We start from the raw sequence: 23,031 nt of genomic DNA on the forward strand, positions 1-23,031 counted from the left end.
AGCCCCAGCTGGAGCCCACTGGGAAGAGGGGCCATTGCCAAAGCCCCACAGCACATCACCCCCTCCCCTGAGCCTGTCCCTGGCAATGAGCTCTGCACCCTGGGGGCAGCAAGTGCCTCCAGGGGCGCAGAGGAGGCAGGAAGTGTTTATTCCTTAACATGCCCAAGAAATCCCCGCAGTGAGTTGGCTACAAGGCTCAATGCCCAAAGGCGGCAGGACAGAGGGACAAAAGGGAAGAAAAAAGCAGCAAAAAAACCACGAGAGATAGAGAAATAGATGAGACAGACGGGGACCAGGGGAGAGAGGTGGAAGTAACCAGCAGGATAAGAAGAGACAACACACAGGAGCAGGGGAAAAGAAATATGATCAAGAAATACAAAATAGAAACAGGGACCCTGGCAGAAGTACACATTGAAAGAAAATTTTGAGAAGCGACAGGGTACAAGAAACATAAGCAAAAAAGTGACAGGCAGATGCAGAAAAAAAATGAAAAAAGTTACAGTGTGCTGAAAATAGAGGGGAGAATTGGGAATTATAGGCAGGGAGATGGCTAGGAGGAGATATAGACACAAAATTTTGAAAGGCATAGGATATGAGAATCCTACCGAAGACTTAAAAGATAGGTATGCAGAAGTGCATAGAAAGAGATCGAGGAAGAGAATTATGAAAAGCGACAGGGTGCAAGAACATGGGAAATAAATTAAAATTAATTTGGGGAGACAGAGAGAGGGAAAAGTAGCAAGAAAAATTTAGAAACAAACTGGGTTTAACAAACCTAAGCAAGAATTTAAAAGAAAGGGATGGAAAGAGAGAAATAAAGTTTCAAAAGAGATTGGGTAAAAGAAACATAGTCAAGTATTAAAAGACAAGGACACAAAGCTTAATAGAAGTAATCTGTGGTGGATTGACCTTGGCTGGCCCCTGGGTACCCACCCAGCCTCTCTATCATTGCCCTTCCTCAAAAAGACAAGGGGAGAAGTTAAAATGAAAAAGCTTGTAGGTTGAGACAAGGACAAAGAGATCGCTCATAGTCACAAAAACAACAGACTCAACTTGGGGAAATTCACTTATTGTCAATCAAATAAGAAATAAGAACAAATTTAAAAAAAAACACCTTCCCACCACCCCTCTCTTTTTCTGGGATCATCTTCACTCACGACTTCTCTACGTCGTACCCCCAGACAATGGAGGTGTCAGGGAGTCAGGATTGTGGTCAGTTCATCTCACATTGTCTCTGCTGCTCCTTCCTCCTTGCACTCTTTTTCCGCTCCAACAGCAGGGCCGCCACCTGTTGCGGGGACTCTCTGCTCCACTCCTGGCCAGTGTTGCTGATGGGCTCAGCTTTGACCAGCAGCAGGTCCCTCTCTGAGCTGGCTGTGCCCAACATGGGGGGAGCTTCTGGTGTCTTCTCACAGAACCCACCCCTGCCCGCCACAACTCAGCCAGCAAAACCTTGTCACTTAAACCCAATGCAACAGCAATCTACTATAGGGCAGAGAAGGGTGGGCGGTGAAAAAACAGGGAAAGGGAGCCACAGGGGAAAGAAAACAGCTATGGGCTACGGATCAGACAGGAGGAAGCAACAGGGAGCGAGACAGAGAGAGAACCATGAAGGCAAAAATTGGCTATGGGACAGATCTTTTAATACAGTAACATCCTTTATATAATATAGTAGATAGAGGTTTTTATTTTGAACTCCTTTTTATATACATGCACTCATATTTTTCAATATGTATAAAAATGAGAAATTGTTCTTTATTTCAATGCCTCATACCCATATATACAGGTTTTATTGTTTTTTTAAACACACATTCCCCACATGAATTTTCAGGCATTTTTTGGGCTGTGAACTGCCTCTTTTAGGGGGAACCCCACGTGACACGCGCACACCCTCAAAAAGGTCTCGTTTTGCCTTAGAAGTACCATCTGGAGTACAATTACAGCCTGACATTAAAAAAAAAAAACACATACAACATACAAACACTGCACCCCACACAAAGCAGCCTTAACATCTTCCTGATGCAGTCTGCTTCACTACTGCTGAACAGCCCCTCCCACATAGCTCTGCTCATCCCAAAACAACCCCATTAATTAAAGAGCTGCCCACACAACCTGCTGATGGCTACTTGATGGGAGTTGACTGTACCACCTTTGCCTCAACAGTCTAGGTAGATCAACAAACTAACCATAGACTCCTATTGATGTTCCACCTACCCCAGAGTTTACATGACCGGGCAGAGCAGCTCCGAGCCAAACACACACAAGCACAGACCGACATTACACAGAACACTACAAACAATGCACCTCACAAATGAGGGAAAACTCTCAGCAAGAAGGATGACACCAACATAAGCGACTGTTAGGCAAGAAGACCTGCAAGATCACAATGGTGACACGAGAAGGCTCTAGGGAAACCCCAAGAAATGAGTACAATGTAATGGTCCGGGACAACAAGTGACTCAAACTGAGATGTACGTGCAGGAAGCCTGGCTTCAAGACCTAAGAACTTAAGGATGCAGGGAAGGAGTCCCAGTCACTGAAAATGGATGGCTAGAGAACAGAGCTGCTCATGCAGCCAGGAACAATGCTGCAGTTGAGGACCGCTCAGAAACTTCCGAGATGCAAGGCCGATCCACTGTTTAAGCTTATAATGCAAGAAAAGTGGGGCCTGACTGGGGCAGTGCCAATGAGTTCTGGCATTCAAGACTCTTGGGATGGTGTCTGAAGTACAGGCTGTGCTCCTCAAGTGTAAAGAGAGCATCGAGACCCAAGGAAGGTTTAGGACACAGAAGACAGACCACACAAACAACACAACAGATGCAGGCTGGAACCACCCTGCCCGGCTCATGCTAGCATTATGCTGAAGACTAACTTGCTCCCTTTACCTGCTCAAAGGGGATGGCTCCAGGACAGCCCTCTGCCCTTCTCTAACTTTAAGAGGCCTCCCTGCAAATCACAAACTTCTCCCTTTCCAGCCCCTCCCCGGCCCTGGCCACTCAACTTAGCTTTCAGAGGGCTGGAGGTCTTAAATCCGATGTCGACAGAAAAAAAAAAAAAAACAGCACATCGACTATCTGGGACATTCCTGTAGTCACCAGGTTCATCATCATCTACATTTAAAGAAAACCAAACAGTGACAGCAAGAAGTTTCAGAGAGGCCACCGCCAACCTCTTCCACAATTTCCCCTTCCTCAAAAGCGCAATGGGATTCCACTCACCTGCTCCTTCCAGGGTCAAATGCTGTGGCCATCATTGCTTGAGATACCAAGAAACAAAATTACTGTTGCACATGTGAGAAATCACCAGCCACAAGCTCCTCCTCACTGCTGCCTCGGCTCACCTCTAATGCTCACCCACTTCCAAAGATGGCTCACAGGGCACCTGCAAAACCAGAAGATAAATAATTAACCAGGTTGCCGTATAATACTTCACTATTAAGACACCAATGTGGCCCACAACCGCCTCACCTTCTCAGCACGCTCATCAGCATGCGGCTTAGTCCCTCTGAGCCTGCATCCTGCACCTGAAAAAAAAAAGCCAACCAAAAGACATATGCTGACATACTGCCTGACACCTCAGCCTGCCTACAGCCATTCCTGTCTCCTACTCCTTTACCCTGGCCTCTCGCCCACCTGCCCTCCATGGTTTTGGGCTGCTGCTTTGAGGCTTACAGACTACCTGTAAAACAGACACAAAGGACACTAAAAACTTCACCCACAATATAACATCTGAGAAGAATTGCTGCTTCAGCCCACTATTCATTGACCACCTTGCCCGAGAGTCACATCCGGTGCCAATATCCTGCTTTACTCATCACTTCATACCTTCAAAATGAAAAAAAAAAAAAAACCACCCACACCCCACCACCAAGCCATAATATAATGATATAGCCACCAGTCACATCTTCCCTCCAGCACCGTGAACTGACCCACCTTCTTACAGGGTCCCGCTTGCCTTCTCCATGACTCTTTGGTGCACATCTTGTCCCTCTGCATCTGAAAAAATTAGTAAACAAGTCACCCAGATGCTGATCAGTAGCTGAATAATTCCAGGGGTCTTGTTTCCATTTAGGAATATCATCTAGGCTCCAACTACAACCTGCCATTAAAAAAAATTGGACCCAACATTAATCCCCACACATACAAGCCTTAACACCTTCAATCTGCTTCGCTACTGCCAAACAGGCCCTCCCAGGAGGCTCCAATCATCCCCATAACACACTATGGAAATGACTGTCCCTGCCAATGGCTGCTTGATCCCAGATGACTGTACAACCTTTGGCTAAACAGTCTTGGCAGATCAACATATTACCCATAGACTCTTATTGCTGTTCCACCTACCCCTGACTCTACACCCCCAGGCAGGGCAGCTCCACGCCAAACACACCCACGTGCAGCCCAACACCACGCAGCACTATAGACAACAACGTGACTCCAAGATGAGAGAAAACTCTCCACAAGAAGAATGACTTTCAGACAAGAGATGCTGTTGGGCAAGAAGACCAATGGCCACAGCACGGACGTGAGGAGGCTCTGTGGCAAAGTCATAAAAATCATAAGAGAGTCAAATGTAACAGCCCATTCCAAGAAGTTCCTGTCAAAATGGAGATGACATATGTGCAGGAAGCCTGGCTTCAAGACCTGAGAATGTAAGGATGCAGGGAAGAAATCCCAGTTCATAAAAGCAGATGGCTAGAGCTGCTATAGCTCAGAGAACAGAGCTGCTCATGCAGCCACGAACGATGCTGCAGAAGAGGACCATCTAGAAACTTCCAAGAGGCAAGTCCGATCTGCACTTTAAAATTGTTATGCAAGAAGTGCCCATTGGGCGCTCTGCCAATTAGCACAGGCATTCGAGACTCTACAGGGGCTGCCCAAGGCACATGCTGTGCCCCTTGAGTGCAAAGAGAAACGAGGATATCAAAACCTAAGGAAAGTCCAAGACACGGAAGACAGCACACAAACTACACAACAACAGACACAGGCCAGAACTGCCCTGCCCAGCACAGACTAGCTTTTTGCTGAAGAGTAACCCACTCCCTTTACCTACTCAGAGGACACTCCTCCTGGATAGCCCTCTGCTCTACCCTGACTTGAAAACTCCTCCCTGAAACTGTCAACCTTGGCCCCCCCTCCAGCACCTGTGCCTCTACTTAGCTTTCAGACAGCCAGGGGTCTGAATTCATCCTTGACAAAAAACCCACAACAAACAGCTAACTGATGTGTTCCTGCAGTCACCAGGTTCCTCTTCAACTGTAAAACAAAAAGAAACCATGGCTCCAGCAGTGACCACCCTGATAGTAGAGGCCAACCTCTTCTACAGCACCCTCATCCTCAGAGGTGCCATGGCAATCCGCTCACCTGTTTCACGCCGATTCTAGAGTCAGAGGCTGCAGCAGCAATTATTTATGACACCTAAGATACCAACAAACACAAAATTACCATTGCATTTCTGTGAAATCACCAGTCCCATGCTCCTCCTCAATACTATCCAGCTCACCTCAAATGCAAGGGACTAGAACAGACCAGACCCTCTTGACACCCAAATCCAAATGCAAAACCAATATGACAAAGACTGATGAACCTGCCTCCCTTTCCTAGCCAACCCCCAGCACCAAAACTTTTAGAAACCTCTTCTCCTCAACTGTCAGGGAAGGACCCCCACTTCTTCTTGACAGCTCCCATTCTATATTTGCAACCCTGAAACCCCTGTGTCAGCCACTCCTAAGGAGCTGCTCTTCTGAGCCATACCCTGTGTTCAGCAGGCACCTCCTATCTTCTGTCTTCCCACGGACTCTGGGCTCTGCTATAGACCCACAAAATAAGTAATGCCCTGACACAATCTACGAGGGGCCTGCTGCAAGCTGCAAAAACTCTAGGGACACCACAGCACTCTTTGGGCAATGGGGAAAGGTGATGAGCCATGCCATACCCTGAATGACACTATGCCTTACATCCCTGCTGCTTTCTTGAGAAGTGCTAAAGTACAATATGCAGATGCATACAAAATGCTCACCCTAACCCCAACAATATAATCTCATCATCAACCCAATTAAGAGAAACAAGATCAGCAACTCACACAGCATACTGCTAAACTGGTGGAAAAAACCTCTGGCCCATCTTCAATAAAGTTAGGAATTCTAGGAAAATGCAGCACTCCTACAATAGAGGAAAGCACACTATTAAACCATCTGGGCATCCCCTAAACACTCATCACAAAGTTACTGACCTGAAAAAAAAGGAAACAAAAAAGCTGCATACCAGTCAACTTTCTACTATACAGGTGGCAGGATGTGTACTGGTCCTGAAGGTCTTAGCTCAGCCTTCTTACCTCTGCTTCCCTAAATACCAAAACATGCCTGTCCCAAAGCTGCAGCCAAATGAAGGACCAGCAGAGCACCGACCCCAGAGGAGCCCAGCAGCAGAACAAGCTCCTGAGCCGAGCCTGTGGCTCATATACCCCGGGCCCCGCCCACTGCCATCGGGCCCCGCCCACCACCCTTCCCACAATCCCCTGGAGAAAGGGGCGGGGACAACCCCCCCCCCCCCCCGAAGACAAAGAGGTGGCCACAGGGGTAGGAGCTCCTTTTCTTATGCCTTAAGTTCCCAGCAGACAAAGCAACAGTCATTTTTATTTCTATTGGGCACTTGCCTCTGGTGATTCTCTTACCGCTTTTGTTTGAGTTCTGTCTACTTGTTGCTGTAGAGAAGAGAGTTCTGCAGGCGTCACTTTATTTTTGCGATCTTCAGATATTTCTGTGGTTAATTGGTAATCATGTTTTATGGTTTTAGAAGAGTGCTGGAAGCAGGTGATTTCCAGAAGACTGATGAGCACTTTCTGGATCCTAGAGGACTAAATCGCCATGGAGACGCGTGTCGGCGGACTGCGGGACGTCCTGGAGGACTTAAAGTGCCATAGAGAGGCGCGTGGGAGGACTGAGAGGGTTCCTGGAGGACTAAAGTGCTATAGAGACGAGCGTGGGAGGACTGAGCGGGCACTTCTGGGCTCCTGGAGGACTAAAGTGCCGTGGAGACGAGCGTCAGCCGACTGAGGGGCGTCCTGGAGGACTAAAGTGCCATAGAGAGGCGCGTCGGCTGACTGCGCGGCGTCCTGGAGGACTAAAGTGCCATAGAGAGGCGCGTCGGCTGACTGCGCGGCACCTCGGAGGACTAAAGTGCCATAGAGAGGCGCGTCGGCTGACTGAGCGGCACCTCGGAGGACTAAAGTGCCATAGAGAGGCGCGTCGGCTGACTGCGCGGCACCTCGGAGGACTAAAGTGCCATAGAGAGGCGCGTCGGCTGACTGCGCGGCACCTCGGAGGACTAAAGTGCCATAGAGAGGCGCGTCGGCTGACTGCGCGGCGTCCTGGAGGACTAAAGTGCCATAGAGAGGCGCGTCGGCTGACTGCGCGGCACCTCGGAGGACTAAAGTGCCATAGAGAGGCGCGTCGGCTGACTGAGCGGCACCTCGGAGGACTAAAGTGCCATAGAGAGGCGCGTCGGCTGACTGCGCGGCACCTCGGAGGACTAAAGTGCCATAGAGAGGCGCGTCGGCTGACTGAGCGGCACCTCGGAGGACTAAAGTGCCATAGAGAGGCGCGTCGGCTGACTGAGCGGCGTCCTGGAGGACTAAAGTGCCATAGAGAGGCGCGTCGGCTGACTGAGCGGCACCTCGGAGGACTAAAGTGCCATAGAGAGGCGCGTCGGCTGACTGCACGGCACCTCGGAGGACTAAAGTGCCATAGAGAGGCGCGTCGGCTGACTGCGCGGCGTCCTGGAGGACTAAAGTGCCATAGAGAGGCGCGTCGGCTGACTGAGCGGCGTCCTGGAGGACTAAAGTGCCATAGAGAGGCGCGTCGGCTGACTGCGCGGCACCTCGGAGGACTAAAGTGCCATAGAGAGGCGCGTCGGCTGACTGCGCGGCACCTCGGAGGACTAAAGTGCCATAGAGAGGCGCGTCGGCTGACTGCGCGGCACCTCGGAGGACTAAAGTGCCATAGAGAGGCGCGTCGGCTGACTGAGCGGCACCTCGGAGGACTAAAGTGCCATAGAGAGGCGCGTCGGCTGACTGCGCGGCACCTCGGAGGACTAAAGTGCCATAGAGAGGCGCGTCGGCTGACTGCGCGGCACCTCGGAGGACTAAAGTGCCATAGAGAGGCGCGTCGGCTGACTGCGCGGCGTCCTGGAGGACTAAAATGCCATAGAGAGGCGCGTCGGCTGACTGCGCGGCGTCCTGGAGGACTAAAGTGCCATAGAGAGGCGCGTCGGCGGACTGAGGGGCCATGGAAATGGACAACAGGAAAACTGCCGGGCACAGACGGGGGCGCGGTAACGCGTAATAGCCGACACTGGAGCGCCGACGGCCGCTCTCGACGGCGGGCGGGCTGCACCGATCGCGCTCCAGGTGGCGCGGAGCTCGACGGAGTCCCGGCGGTCCTGGTTCGCCCTCCGGCCGCCGCGCTCTCGAGACCGGCGCCGGAACGGCCCCCGCGAAACCGCGCATGCGCACGAGCTGCGGAACCAACGCACAGCGCCGCCGGGGGCGGGTCCAAGGCGAGCCGGAGGCGCGGCCACAGCGCACGGGGGAGCGCACACCTGCAGGACCCGCCTTCAGCCGCCGGGCGGCAGCACCCCCTTAGTTATTTACACATTATCTATTTAGGGAATTTATATCACCTGCTTGTACTTATGTAGAAAATCTGCTTAGATTTTAACATTTATGATACAGAATATCTATTTAGACTGTCTGCTTACACATCTATTTTGACACTAATATCTTTTTATAAATACATTTTTTAAAATATTTCTAGGATCTTTTATATAACACAAGCACAGAATCATAGAATCCTTAGACATAGAGGTTTTTATTTTGAAGTTATTTTACATACATAATATTATTTCTCAGTATATATATTTCTCATATATAAATGAGGGATTGTTCTCTATTTCAGTGCCTCGCGCCCATAGTTACAGGTTTTCACATTTTTTTAACGCATTCCAAGATTTTCAGATGTTTTGGGGCTGTGAACCACCTCATTTGGGAGACCCTCACGTAACCCCACGTCCCCCACTCACCTGCTCCTCTGCTGCATCATCGCTGCCCCAGTGATGTTGCAGTGTCCCAAATGACACCATCACCCCCCGAGACACACACACAGACAGACACCCTTCTACTCCCCCCAAAAAAAGCCCCAAAACTCCCAGACCCAGGGCTGGCCCCTTTCCCTCGGGGCGAGGGGCTCCGCCACTGGCTGCAAACCTGGCCTGGGGCATCTCTCGAGCAGCACGAGACACCTACAACGAGGCACCTGGAAAACAAAAATCCCCAGTTATAGCTCAGTATCTTAAAAAATAGCCCGGAAGAGAGTAGAGGAATTCCATCAGAGGGACAGGACAGGAGCTGAGCTACAGGAGGATTCTGTGGAAACAGCTCAGCTCCAAACACAGCACAGCCTTCAAAAGCCGGCGCCAGCTCAACTCTTGAAGTCAGGATTAAAGCTAACCGATGCCATTTTGAACACGTTCTTAGCGTAACAGTAAACCTTCCCACTGGTGTTGGGAAATGCCTTGTCCCTTCCCTTTCGGTGAAAAGGTGTGCGTTAGGTTTATATACACCGAATAAAAATACTTACGCTATAAAAGTATTTGACTTTCTTCAGGCACTGATTTCACTTCCACAGCTGGGAATTGATACCATAACACTATCTCTCTCCAAAATACATAGTTATAATTGGACTACAAGGTTTTTTGTGTGCTACGCAACGAGGAGGGACATCTGGCCAGCAGCACTGCCCGAGAGAGATGCTACTGGGCTGCCGAGGAAACACGCCACTGAAAGCCAGACAGAAATAAAGTACTTTAGAGCATGCTGTCTAAATATCAGGGGTAAAAAAAATCCGTTACATTCAGTTCCCTCTTTTTAAAGCTTTAGAGCAAATACCTGGGGCACCTTGTGGCAATTCATCTCTCTTTCCCTCTCTCTCATCCCATCTGAGCCCCCATTGGTCTCTGCTCCGCAGCTCCTTTATCCTCCTCTCTGCATCCAGGGGGTCCCCGCTCGCTTCCTCGCTCATCTCTCCTTTGCCGAGATGCTGTCAGGCTCCAGCGCTCCCAGAGCATTTGGCAGGAGCTGGTGTCCCCTGGGAGGGGGAAGCAGGTGTAATGGGGGTCCCAGTGGGATGTGGGGGGTACCGGGGGGACTCCAATGGATCCCAGAGGGTTCTGGGGTGTCCTGGGGGGGACCCAGGGGATTTTGGTGTGTTCTGGGGGGTGTGTGTGGGAGGGTCCCAGGGGGAACGTGGGGGGTTCCAGAAGGCTCCAGGGAGTCTTGGGGGAACACGACAGGTCCCAGGGGGATCCTGGAGGGCCCTGGGGGGGCTCTCAGGGGGTGGGGTCCCAGAGGAACGTGGCAGGCACCAGCAGGTGCTCCAGGGGGTCCCAGAGGGCTCTGGCGTGTCCTGGGGGGCTCCAGGAGGGATCTGTGGGGTCCTGGAGGGGGTGTGGGAAGGTCCTAGAGGGGTCCTGGGGGGAATGTGGGGGATTCCAGAAGGCTCCAGGGAACCCTGGGGGGAACATGAGAGGTCCTAGATGGTCCCAGATAGTCCCAGAGGTGTCCTGGGATAAGATGAAGCAGGACATCCCACAGAGCTCTTGTGGGGGGGGCAGGGTGTCCCAGGAGATTCTAAGGGGTCTCAGGGGGATCCTGGGGGGGTTGGGGGATCCCAGAGGGTATCAGAGAGCTCCGGAGGGGTCCCAGCATCCCCATACCTGTGACATGGACGGCGACGGCACAGGCCCCCAAGGAACAACTGGTGAGGGGGCAGCCTGCACTGGGGGGAGGAAACATGCCAGTGATGGGGGACACTCCCTTGAAGATCCTGGGGGGGTGTGGGAGGGTCTCAGGGCATCCTAGACGGCTCTAAGGGAGCTCTCCGGTGGCGTGGGGGCTCCCAGGGGCATGTGGGGCATGCCATGGAGGAGTCCAGGGGCTCCCAGTGGGGAATGGGGGGTCCCAGGAGGGTCCTAGCGGGCTCTGGGGTGTCCTGAGGGGGTGTGGATGGGTCCCAGGGGGAAGGTGAGAGGGTTTCAGGGTGCTCCAGGGAGTCCCGGGGGTGAATGTGGGGGTTCCCAGGCCCCAGAGAGTCCTGGGGGAATATGAGGGGTCCATGGGGTCCTGGAGGGCTCTGGAGGAAAGGTGCAGGAGGGTCCCAGGAGGCTCCAGGGGATCCTGGAAGGCACTGGGGGCGCTCTCGGGAGGTGCAGGGGGTCCCAACAGGATGTGAGGGGTAGCGGTGGGGGCGCTCCAGGGGGATCCTAGAAGTCTCTGGGGTGTCCTGGCAGCAATGTGTGGGGTGCCGGAGAGGGTGTGTGAGGGTCCCAGGGGGCTACAGGGAGTGCTGGGGGAATGTGGGGAGTCCCATGAGGGTCCCAGAGAGTCCTGGGGGAAGACAAAGGGTCCCAGGGGGTCCTGGAGGACTCTGAGGGGCTCTCATGGGGTTGGGGGGAGGTCGCAGAAGCGTCCCAGGGGGATGTGGGGGATACCAGGGGTGGGCTCCAGTGGGTCCCAGAGCGCTCTGGGGGGCTCTAGGGGATCCTAGAGCAGGTGTCAGAGTGACCCAGAGTGCTCCAGGGGATCCTGGAAGGCTTGGAGGAGTCCCAGAAGTTTCCAGGGAGCCCTGGGGGGAACATGAGGGGAACCAGAAGATCCTGGGAGGCTCTCCGGGGGTGCAGGGTGTCCCACAGAGATGTGGGGGGTACCGGGGGAGCTCTCAGAAGGCTCTGTGGGGCCCGGGGGGGCTCAAGGAGGTCCTGAAGGGTGTGGAGAAGGGTCCCAGGGGTCCTGGAGGCCTCTGGGGGGCTCTCAAGGGGTAAGAGGGTGCTCCCACGACAGTCCAGGGGGACATGGGGGGTACTGGGGAGGAGCTCCAGGGGGTGCCAGAGGGCTCTGGCATGTCCTGGGGGGCTCCAGGGGGGATCTGTGGGGTCCTGGAGGGGGTGTGGGAAGGTCCTAGAGGGGTCCTGGGGGGAATGTGGGGGATTCCAGAAGGCTCCAGGGAACCCTGGGGGGAACATGAGAGGTCCTAGATGGTCCCAGATAGTCCCAGAAGCGTCCTGGGAAAAGATGAAGCAGGACATCCCACAGAGCTCTTGTGGGGGCAGCAGGGGTACCAGAAGATTCTAGGGGGTCTCAGGGGGATCCTGGAGGGGTTGGGGGATCCCAGGGGATATCAGAGGGCTCTGGGGGGTCCCAGACTGTCTCAGAGAGCTCCGGAGGGGTCCCAGCATCCCCATACCTGTGACATGGATGGCGACGGCACAGGCCCCCGAGGAACAACTGGTGAGGGGGCAGCCTGCGCTGGGGGGGGAAACATGCCAGTCATGGGGGACATTCCCTTGAAGCCAAAGACAATGACCTCGGAGAAGGTGCTGAGCCTCTCGCAGACCTTCCAGTACAGCTCACTGTAGGACTCCTTGTCCTGCAGGATGGGACACAGCGGAGGGTCACGGGGACCCCCAAACACTGGAGAATGCCTCGACCTTCCCCTCACACCCCCAGCCCTGCCCCCCATCACCCCTCAGCCTGTACCCCTCTCCCCCTCACAGCCCCTCTCCAACTCAGCACCCACTTCAGGCCACAGCCCCCTTCCCCAAACTCAGGGCTCCCCCAGCACAGTCACCCACCCACCCAGCCACCCCCTCAGACCTTCCCGTTTGCCCCCAATACACTTTCAGGACCCCCCTCCCCACTGTCCGGGCCCCCTCAGCCCCCCCGTTCCCCCAGCCCCCCTCAAGGTCCCCCCTCACCCCTCGGGGTCCCCTCGGCCCCCCAGGTCCCCCTCAGTCCCCTCACTCCCCCCCATAGTTCCCCCTCCCCCAGAAAGTCCCTTCAGCCCCCCCATCATCCCTTATTCCCCATCGGGGACCCCTCGGCACCCCGCAGCCCCTCTCAAGGCCTCCCCATTACCCTCAGGACCCCTGTCCCACCCCAGCCACTCCCCAGGGACAACTCAGCGCCCCCGTTCCCGCTCAGAACACCCGTGTCCCCCCACCTCAGCTCCCTCCACCACCCCTCGGGGTCCCCCCAGTCCCTCCACTCCCCACAGCTTCCCTCAAGTCCGACCTTCAGCCCCCACAATCCCCTGGGGGATCCCCCCGAGCCCCACCAATTATCCCTCGGGGTCCCCTCAAGCCCCCCGCCGCTGCCTGCCACGTTCCCCACCGCCCTCGGCTCACCTTCACGCAATCCAGCTACCTCATAACGTGTTCACAGGGGCCAAGCAGGGCAGACCAGACCGAGCGGCCACGCCAACCAAGCGGTGCGGCACTACGGGCGGTACACACGCAGTACACCCGTACGGCACAAAGCGTCGCGCATGCGCAGTGCATCCGTACGGCACGGGGGCGCGCATGCGCAATATAGCTGTACGGCGGAAAGCATCGCGCATGTGCAGTGCATCCGTACGGCACTAGGGGGCGCCATGCGCCGTACAGCTTTACGGCACTAGGGGGCGCACATGCGCAGTGCAGCTGTACGGCACTAGGGGGCGCCACACGCCGTACAGCATTACGGCACTGTGGGACGCACATGCGCAGTACAGCTGTACGGCGGAAAGCGTCGCACATGCGCGGTGCAGCTCTACGGCACTGGGGCACGCATGCGCCTTACAGCTGTATGGCACAGAACGCGGCGCATGCGCAGTACAGCCCTACTGCACTAGGCGTGCGCATGCGCAGTACAGTTTTACGGCACTAGGGGACGAGCATTCTCTTGCCACTTTTGATTTCTGTCCAGTTGTTGCTGTGGAGAGTTATGCGGGGGTCACTTTATTTTTGCGATCTTCAGATATTTTTGTGTTTAACTGTTAATCATGTTTTATGGTTTCGGAAGAGTGCTAGAAGCATATGATTTCCAGAAGACTGACAAGCATTTACGGGCTCTTGGAGCACTAAAGTGCCATAGACACGCACGCTGGTGGACTGAGAGAGCACTTCCGGCCTCCTGGAAGACTAAAGTGCTATAGAGATGCGAGTCGGAGGACTGACGGGGCACTTCCAGGGTCCTGAAGGACCGCCTTGCCATGGAGATGGACACCCGTAAAACTGACGGCGCAGTAACGCCTAACAGCCGATACTGCACCGCATACGGCCGCTCTCGAGGCTGGCCGGGCGGCACCGATCACGCTCCAGGTAGCGCGGATCTCGCCGGAGTCCCAGCGGTCTTGGGTCGCGCTCTGGCTGCCGCTCTCTGGAGACTCTCACCGCACCGGCCTCCGCAACGCCGCGCTCGCGCACGAGCTGCGGAAGCAACGCACAGCGCCACCGCGGGTGGGGCCAAGGCGCGCCGAGGGCGTGGCCAGGGCGGGCAGGAGGCGGGGCCACAGCGCACACGCCTCTCCTGGGGGAACTCCACGTAACCCCCACATCCCCCACTCACCTGCTCCTCCGCCGACCCATCGCATCCCTGCCCCGGTGATGTCACAGTGTCCCCAATGACACCATCGCCCCCCAGACACACACACACACACACGTGTCCCCTTTTTTTATTCCCCCCCAAAAAAGGAACACAACGACCAGACCCAGGGCTGGCCCCTTCCCCTCAGTGGGGCTCCGCCACCAGCTGCAAACCTGGCCTGTGGCATCTCTCGAGCAGCACGAGACACCTACAACGAGGCACCTGGAAAACAAAAATCCCCAGTTAGAGTTCAGCGTGCTAAAAAGTAGGGCAGAAGAGAAGAGAGTAGAGGAATTCCCTCAGACCGAGGGACGGGACAGCAGCTGAGCTACAGGAGGATTCTGGGGAAACAGCTCAGCTCCAAACACAGCACAGCCTTCAAAAGCCAGCGCCAGCTCAACTCTTAAAGCCAGGATTAAGGCTAACCGATGACATTTTGAACACGTTCTTAGCGTAAGGGCGAACACTCTGGCCGGCGCTGGGAAACACCTGGCCCCTTCATCCCACTGCAGCTGCAGGGAGATCCCTCACTCCTCGTGCGGGCCGGCCCGAGCGGGCTGAGCCGTAACCAGAATCCATGCTGACAGCCACCACCGCAGCTACGGCCCTCGCGCTGCTGCCACTGCTCACCTCGCTCGCTGGGTCGATGCAGCCGAGAGGGACGGGTCAAACCCTGAAGAGCCAAAGAAGCAATAAAGAACAAAGCTCGGTCATTCGCTCCGTGCTGAAAAGGGGTGCCTGCGTTTACGTATGCTCTTTAAAAATAAAAGTATTTGACTTTCCTGTGGCACTAGTTCAACTTGCACAGCTGTGAACTGATACCACTAAACTACCCCTCTGCAAAAAACGCAGCTGTCATTTGACTCCAGGTTTTTTTGGGTGTTACACAAGGAGGAGGGACATCTGGCCAGCGGCACTGCTCAACAGAGATGCTACCAGGCTGCCGGAGAAATGCGCCACTCAAAGCCAGACAGAAATAAAGTACCTCAGAGCACTCTGTCATGAAAGCGGAGAAAACCCGGTAACATTCAGTCGCCTCTCTTTTTAAACCTTTAGAACTGACACCTAACCACTTCACTCCGCCTCGTAAATTGTATGCTACAGCTATTGGGCAGTTGCGCTTTAAACAATGCGAGTCAGTGGGTAAATTGTACAATGTTACCTTTTTTGGTTTTTAAGTTTAATTTTGCATAGAAAAATCAGCAACATAAAACCCCCAAATGGTTTCACTTTTGAGGGTTGGGGGGAAATCCAATCCCCGGTGCCACAATCCATCAGGCTAACAAAAAGCACTGGCAGATGGGCGAATGCTTTTGGCTGCGTGACATGCTCCAGAAGAGACCTTATGTTGTTTTTAGTGTTTTCTTAAAATATTTCATACAAAAACTATAGAAGGAGAGCTGACAAAGCCTTCCTGTTAACTTCAAAGTCCACACTTTGGAAAAAAGCAGGCGCACGTCGCAGATGTGCCTCATACTCGCAGAGCACTCCGGATCTTTTCCGTCTGTCCTGCACTGTCACAGCACAACAAAAGGGCGACCATGGAGAAACCCTGGCAGTTGACATTCTGCCTGGGGGGGTGGGGGGGGGAAACCACAACAACAAAAAGACCACCAAACTTTGAGCACAAAGCTGGGTAGGAATCTAAAGCTTCCTTCTTTTGCGAAGGTTTGCAAAGACTACGGCTGAATGGAGGAAAAATTATTCGGCACCATGTCTGGCACAGTCATTGATATGGGTCACTAGATCTTTGCATTTTTTTAGACAACCCTGACTTTTTTGACTCACTGGCAGATTTAGTTGCACTAGGGCCACTTTCCCAGGTAGCCTGGGGCTCTTAAGTCACTTTCCTGGCGACTTCATCCTCAAAAACACCTTATTTCACTCTCCCAGGGCTGGGACAAAAAACATCAAACGTCCAGTGACTGCTCCCACACCAAAGGTGCCCGGAGACAAAGCTGTGGCTTGTCCTCGCTGTTCCTTAGCAGCACTTTCATCACCCCAAAAACCTCGAAAAACCTTGGGGTTCCAAGCTTTCCTGGGGAATTCATCCTCAAAAAAAAAAAAAAACAGTTTCTTTTCCCATGCAGGGAATAATTTTTCCCTTCCATCCACTCTCAGGCAACTCCCTGGGCTGCTGGAAAAAAACACACCACTGAAAGCCAGATAGAAACGCAGAACTTCAGGGGATGCAAAATATCAGGGGAAAATAGCCCGTTACCTTCAGTCACCTCTCATTTTAAACAAGTACAGCAAATACCTAACTGCTTCGGTACGCCTTATAAAACATATGCCACAGCTATTCAGTGGCAGCAGTTTAAACAACCCAAGTCAGTTTGTAAATTATATGATTTTAGCTTTTTGTTTTTTAAAAAAAAGTTTCATTTGACGTAGAAAAATCGTTGAGATAAGAGATCCCCCCCAAATGGTTTTACTCTCGAGGGTTGGGGGGGAAATCTAATCCCTGGTGGCACAATCCATCAGGCTATCAAAAAGCACCGGCAGATCAGTGAATGCTTTTGGCCGTGCTAAACACGTGAAGGAACACGGTTCTATGATATCTCGACTGTAACAACCGAGAACCCAAAGGTCGGTAAAGAAGTGCAAAGAGAGCACAAAGTCTCGGTGCTCGTGCCTTCTGCTGCCCAGCGCTTCATCTCTGAGGATCCGCTCTGACGGGAACTTCATAAAAAGGCAACTGCTTTGAGCGAGAAACGTTTCCATTTCGCAAAATCTCTTTCCAACTGACGTCAAAGTGACACACTATAGGTTATAGACAAAGGACGTGACGGAAGCAACAACTCACCAACACCACATCGGGACTCGCCGTCACTAGTTACAAGGCTGCTGGTGCTTTGTGGGAACACCTGGAAAACACGCAGAAGCGACGCTGCTTTGTCCCGGTTCGTCCATGTCTCTCCTTTGACGTCAATCACTTTTGGGACAGATGCCAGTATCTCAGTAAGGTTTCTCGAATCCCACTGTAAGATATCCTAAAGACGTATTGACTGCAAAAGCATAAAGCTTTTATCGTGAACACAGAGGCTCCTTCTCCTGAACATCTGAACTCTTACAAACAGTTTCTTCCCCCTTTTAGTACACAGTTTTTCTCATGGCATCGCTTAATGGTGAGCACACAGAAACACAGAAAGAGAAGACTGTGCTTTCAGGAAGAGAAAATAAATGCTGGGAAGTAAGCCTTGCATGGGCGTAACATGCTCCAGAACGGACCTTATACTCTTTTTAGTGTTTTCTTAAACTATTTCATACAAAAACCATAGAAGGAGAGCCGACAAAGCCTTCATGTTAACTTCAAAGTCCACACTACAAGGACCTTCCGGTCCTTCCTGGTATTGCCAACACTTTTACACAGGCAAGTCACTTCATCGCTTGTCTAAAATTATCCGAACAAAAGCTGTAGCCACGAAAGAGGAGTGACAAAGAAAAGGAGAGGTCAGGCAGCAAGGGAGCTCTGCAGGCTGCCACCTGAGGTCAACAGTGCACTCTGTTTTTGAAAACACACGCACTCCCACCCCAGAAAACAAGCAGACAGACAGAGAAAAACCCCAGGACCTCGTGTCTTTTCTGGCTGCCGGAGCTCATCCCTGTCTCAGCGTATGGTCTCATCAGAGCACCAAGCGCAGGCGATCTGTATCCCGAGGACATTTGCACGTGACGAATATGTGTTTGGAAATAGCCCGGATATTTAAGAGCGGTGTCATTTTTCTGGCTGAAGAATCATAACTCAATTTTAGTCACTGACACGGTCACGAGGAAACTAATGAACTTTTAAATGTAGCCTCTCCCTGGGGACAAAAAAACGTGTTAGAGACTGAAAAAAAAAAATTAAGGATGATTCAGAGCTCCCACCCATGAGGGAGCTGCGGGGATCTCAGCGAAAGGGAAGACCAACAGCAGCAACATCCAGTGAAGTTTGGCTTTCATTCCGACCGTGTACTTAAGAGACCCTCCAAGTCTACACCTCAGTCCTAGGAAGGACCAGTCCCCTTCTGAAACAACAAACTTTTTTTGCTTAAAAGTCCTAGACTGAAGGCTCCACGGAACAATGTGGACTGAGCCACAGAAAAACACGCCCTTCACAGTCAAGCAATAATCATAAAAAAGAATAAAATCCAAGCGACACATCGGCTTCCATCACGTTTCAGTCGGTACATTTCTACTGGCACCGAGGTGCTTAAACATGAACTAGGCTGACACCACAGACTAGTCAAAATTTAGTTACACGTAGGAAAAGAAAAGGCTGTTTCCCACTTGCCCCTGGAACCGGTATGAACAAACAGAAGAGAAACACTTGACCCTAACAAAGGTAACAGGCAGCTCTTAGTTTATCCTAGCTGAAAATTCAGGCTTTGACCCCAAAGGAAACCATTCCTAACTGCCAAGGGACCTGCTCAGGCAGGAGGCATGCTCTGTTCACTGCAGCTCCTCATCAGCTTCTCTGCGCTGGCAGCAAACATGCCTTTTCTGCAGCTTAGACATGGATTCTCCATAGCGTCCCTGAACTTGCAAATGTTTCTTCCCGCTCCCCCAGCCCCATGCATGCCATTACCTAAGCAGCAAGCGGAATCAGCTGTGCAGGATTCTCTTGCCATGCCACAGAAGGTGACCCTGGGAAAACAGGAGGCAAGAAATGAGCCTGTTTGTCCCACCCAGTCAACGGGGACGAGCCAGGGGACCCCCCACCCCACCTCTGCCCTTGGGAGCGGGGCTGGGACGGACCCTTCGCTCAGAGAGAGGTGGCCTGGCGTGGCTTACATCTCAAGCCCTCTCCCTGAGCCTAAAGCCATACAACTCCCCTTCTTTCTGAGCCCCAAAACCAGCTATGTGAGACTGTTTGCCAGCCCCGGGAGCAGGAGACCTGGTCTCCCTGTGGGGTCCCAAACCAGCCCCGGCTCTCCGCTTCCTCCCTTTACAGTCCCCTTGGGTGATGCTGAGGGAGCGCAGCCACCCCACAGCCCAGCACCCCAGGAGCCACGGGCACTTTAGGGGGGAGGTATAGGGACCTGTGGGGGGGCCAGCCCCGCGTCCCTGCGGAGCGGCACCGGCACGGCCCAGGCACCGCTTTCTTACTGCCCTGCTGGCCTTTATTTCTCCGGCATCGCCAGCACCGCACCCCAACCCTCCCACGCCGAAGGGACCCCGCGGGGAGCCAGGCCCAGCCACCCCCCTCCGACCCAACAATACCCCCGCTCAGGCCCCCTGTTCCCCCAAACCCGCACAGGGCCCTCCCGGCCCGTCTCCCCCCATCACACTTTGGGGCTCCCTCAGGCCCCCGCCGCCCCGACTCACCTTGACGCGCTCCAGTTGCCTCACGACGTGCTCGCGGGAGCCCCGTGGGCCCGGCCCGACCGAGGACCCGCCTGCCGGGCTCGGCTTTCCGCCCGGACCGCCCCGCTCCGATTTCAAGTCGGCCGCCATTTTCCCCCGGACGCCTCCGCTTCCGGACGCCCCGGCCCGACTCGCCTACGGCACGCGCCCATTGGTCGCCGCCCGCCCCACCCTTGGGCAGCCCCGCTCCATTGGCGCGTCGCCGCTGTCAATCCTTACCACGCCCCACCCCCGGCGACGCGATCCGACCAATGGGAGCGCGGAGCCCGCGCTGTGGTTGGCCCACCCTCCCGTCTATATGCCCACCAGCCGTTGCCACGGTGAAGATGCCAGCCGGGGCGGGGCGCGTCACAGCGATCACACATGCCGCCTGGCATCCACCGTCTGCTACTGCGGGGGGGGGGGGGGCTGCGCATGCGCAGTACAGCGCGCGTAGCTGCGTTCCCTTCTCTCGCCCGGCGATCACAACGCGGTGCTGCAGCTCGGGGCGGCAGGCGGCACCGAAGAGGGTCCTATTTTCCCCAAATTGTTTGGATGTTTTTTTCCTGCTTTCCTATATTATTAAATTTCGGGTTTTTTTTCAGCGCTGTAAAAGTTGTCGGCCTTTGCTTTTCGGCGTGAGAACAGGGGATTCTTTGCTTTCCAGCAGGACAAATTGAGGTGTATTTGCCTTTCCCGGATACCGAAATTAGCATTTTTTTTGTCCTTCCCCTGCCGCCGGGGACTGCGCCCGGTAACCACCCGTGCGGGGGACGGCGCTGCAGTACCGCGCTTGGGACAGGCGGTGGCAGCGTCAGCGAGCGCGCGGGAGAGGCGGGAAGCAGGGCGGGACTCCACCGTTCCATACTGTTGCTCAGCTAAAAGGAGTCGACTGCATTTTTAAGATTATTTTCAAAAGAACTGACGTGTTGGTGGCTTTTTTTCAATTTTTTCCAAAACCCCATTTTTTCCAATAGGTGTAGGCAACAAGCGAATTGTTGTAAATCACACAGTAGGGATGCTTTCTTCATGGGTACTACACGGGCCTCGTTACACCTCATTACCTTGTCCCAGATTTATTTGGCAGACACTGAAAAGTATTAAAACTATTCATTAAAAAAGAAAGAAAAAAAAAAAAGGGGATAATCAATCCCGGTGGCTCAAAGAGCTTACAGAGTACAGCTGCATTTTCCTAACAATCATTTTATAATGTTCTACCATTATTCTCATCATCCCTAAATCCAAGGAATTAATTTTTTAAATTCTTCTACAATATAGCAAATTCAGAGGCAGGAAAAAAACCAACCAAAACCTAAAAGCCAAACAAACACAAAACCAAGGGCATTACCCCATTTCAGACCTCTTCGTCAGATTTCAGTGGAAATCCAATTTTGAGGTATTTCTGTTTCAGATCATCTGGACCATAAAGATCTTTCTTGGGTTCAGCAGGTAGTTTTTGTTATTGGTTGGACCACACATGCATCAACATTAAAATATGTTTAAATACAGTCAAGACAAGGTTGAAATAAATATTTGCTTCCAAGAGGACTGCGAAAAAGTCATCCCCAAGGATGTAGCCATTTCAAATACTGAGTGCCTTTTATGAGAAAAAAAGATTTAAGCGGAAATAACTATCTCAGTGTAGATCAGAGATAAAGCAGTTTAATTAAACTCAGTAATCTGAACAAATACCACAAGTGACCTATGAATAACTTGAAATTTGCAATTAAGAGAGATGCCCCTTTTTAAAAAAACTAAAATGTTAATAAAAACCTGGGGGGAGAGCTGGAGCAACTGATGAATTTAAAGGGGTTTTTTGGGTTGGTTTTTTTTTTTTTAAAGAGTCTCCACATTTTTATTGTATATAGCCACCACCATGGTGAAAAGAAAAAACAAAGTAGTAAAAGAAACGGGAACTTGAGTATAACTAGAAAAATGTAACTTTTTAAAAGATAACCTATTTAAGGTAGTCTTCTTCCTTTGACAAGTCTGCAGGTAGAGCCTAACATTTATTGCATCAGATACAGATATATAGAACATTGCTCTAAACTGGAAAAAAAGGTATTTTTACATTTCAAATGCTTTGCAAACAATGTTAAAAGTTAACATGTCTCAAGAAATTTGTTAAGTTTCCCTCTTCTTCCCCAAATTCTTTTCATCTGTAAGCACTAGTAAATACATTCCATGGTCCCTCTATTTTAAGGGGCCATCTGTAAATTATTACAGTGTGATAAACAAAAAAAAAATCAAGAAAAATGAGACACTAGAGCTGTTCTATGTGGCTATAGTACATAATCACGAATAGTTCAGCAACCATTTATGATGCTTACCGATTCCCCAGACCATAGTAGTTCTACCTTGGGAACTGCCTCGCAAACAAATGGGTAAACTGGACCTTGACCATTTTTTATTTCGGTCACTGCTCATGGAGAATAATTAGAGTCCAAATACAATCTGCAACCCTTTTTTGCTTTCAGGAAGAGGCAAACCGACCACTGCACAGTGACGGCCTTCTCTTAGCACTGGCAACAAGAATTCAAGCCTCACGAAGCTCACAATTAGGCAAATAAAGCATCCAGTTGCCCTAAATATACTCTAACATTAGTTTAATCCCTAGCGCCATGTAAAAATACATTCTAAATGAATTGCTTTTCAGGGGACCTTCTAAGTTGAAGATGAAGATCATAAATAAACAAAAAACCAACTTCCTGCAGACTAAATCAGGGTTGTCAATTCACAAGAGGTTCTTAGTCCTCCTTCATGATACATTTGATATATTTTAGCACAGCACAGGCATATACTGATACATATCTATGTCATTAAAAGTTCTATGTGCAGGTTTCTACTCATCTCCCCTTTCACAGACTTGCTGGCAGAGGTCACTTACTTCCCATAAAATTTCTTATTCAGGAGAAAGATCAGAAGGTTGACATTCACTTTTGCTCTGTCGAACAACTTCATGACTGCAACGCCTTCATACTGCAGCTGCAAAAGATCCTGCCAAAGAGAATACCTTTATGAGCCAGGAATCCTCAAGAGCTTATAGAGAATATACAAGACCCTGTGGTACAGTAGGTTTTTGAGGAATATCTATCACAAAGTACACAGCATAAGATAGAAAAACAAGAGACATGATAAAGACCTGCTCATACTGCATGAGAAATAAAGTTGCTCTAAGGCATTTGAGATCTTGATTTTTTTAATCTGTGTTTATTTAAAAAAAAAATTACAAAAGAGGGAAGAAATAGAAGA

At 52.0% G+C, this 23,031-nt stretch overlaps 1 protein-coding gene and 1 long non-coding RNA gene across 5 annotated transcripts in view; both read right to left on the minus strand.

Annotated features, from left to right (window-relative positions):
- Positions 1-3,238: 3,238 nt before the first annotated feature.
- LOC128915124 (uncharacterized) lies at positions 3,239-6,808 on the minus strand. Of its 2 annotated transcripts, none has more exons than XR_008468532.1 (4): positions 6,670-6,808; positions 3,933-4,098; positions 3,468-3,523; positions 3,239-3,381 (listed from the first exon to the last, which is right to left on the minus strand). It is a non-coding gene; the product is annotated as an uncharacterized LOC128915124 (long non-coding RNA). The 2 variants fall into 2 exon arrangements; XR_008468531.1 differs by having other exon boundaries at positions 3,933-3,995; positions 6,670-6,801.
- A 2,036-nt stretch (positions 6,809-8,844) lies between these two features.
- The window catches only part of IQGAP1 (IQ motif containing GTPase activating protein 1), an 80,377-nt gene continuing 66,190 nt past the window's right edge, over positions 8,845-23,031 (minus strand). Inside the window, exons 38-41 of one of the 3 annotated variants that reach the window (XM_054213727.1) lie at positions 19,762-22,776; positions 17,258-19,080; positions 15,082-15,124; positions 8,845-9,307 (exon numbers count right to left, since the gene is read on the minus strand). In XM_054213727.1, coding sequence (XP_054069702.1) covers positions 22,663-22,776 — 114 coding nt within the window. In that variant the 3' untranslated portion in view covers positions 8,845-9,307; positions 15,082-15,124; positions 17,258-19,080; positions 19,762-22,662. Of the gene's footprint in view, positions 9,308-15,081; positions 15,125-17,257; positions 19,081-19,761; positions 22,777-23,031 lie in introns of those variants that run through there. The other 2 variants (XM_054213730.1, XM_054213728.1) reach the window with 2 other exon arrangements.

Source organism: Rissa tridactyla, chromosome 9 (assembly GCF_028500815.1).
Source record: "Rissa tridactyla isolate bRisTri1 chromosome 9, bRisTri1.patW.cur.20221130, whole genome shotgun sequence".
NCBI classification, from domain to species: domain Eukaryota; kingdom Metazoa; phylum Chordata; class Aves; order Charadriiformes; family Laridae; genus Rissa; species Rissa tridactyla.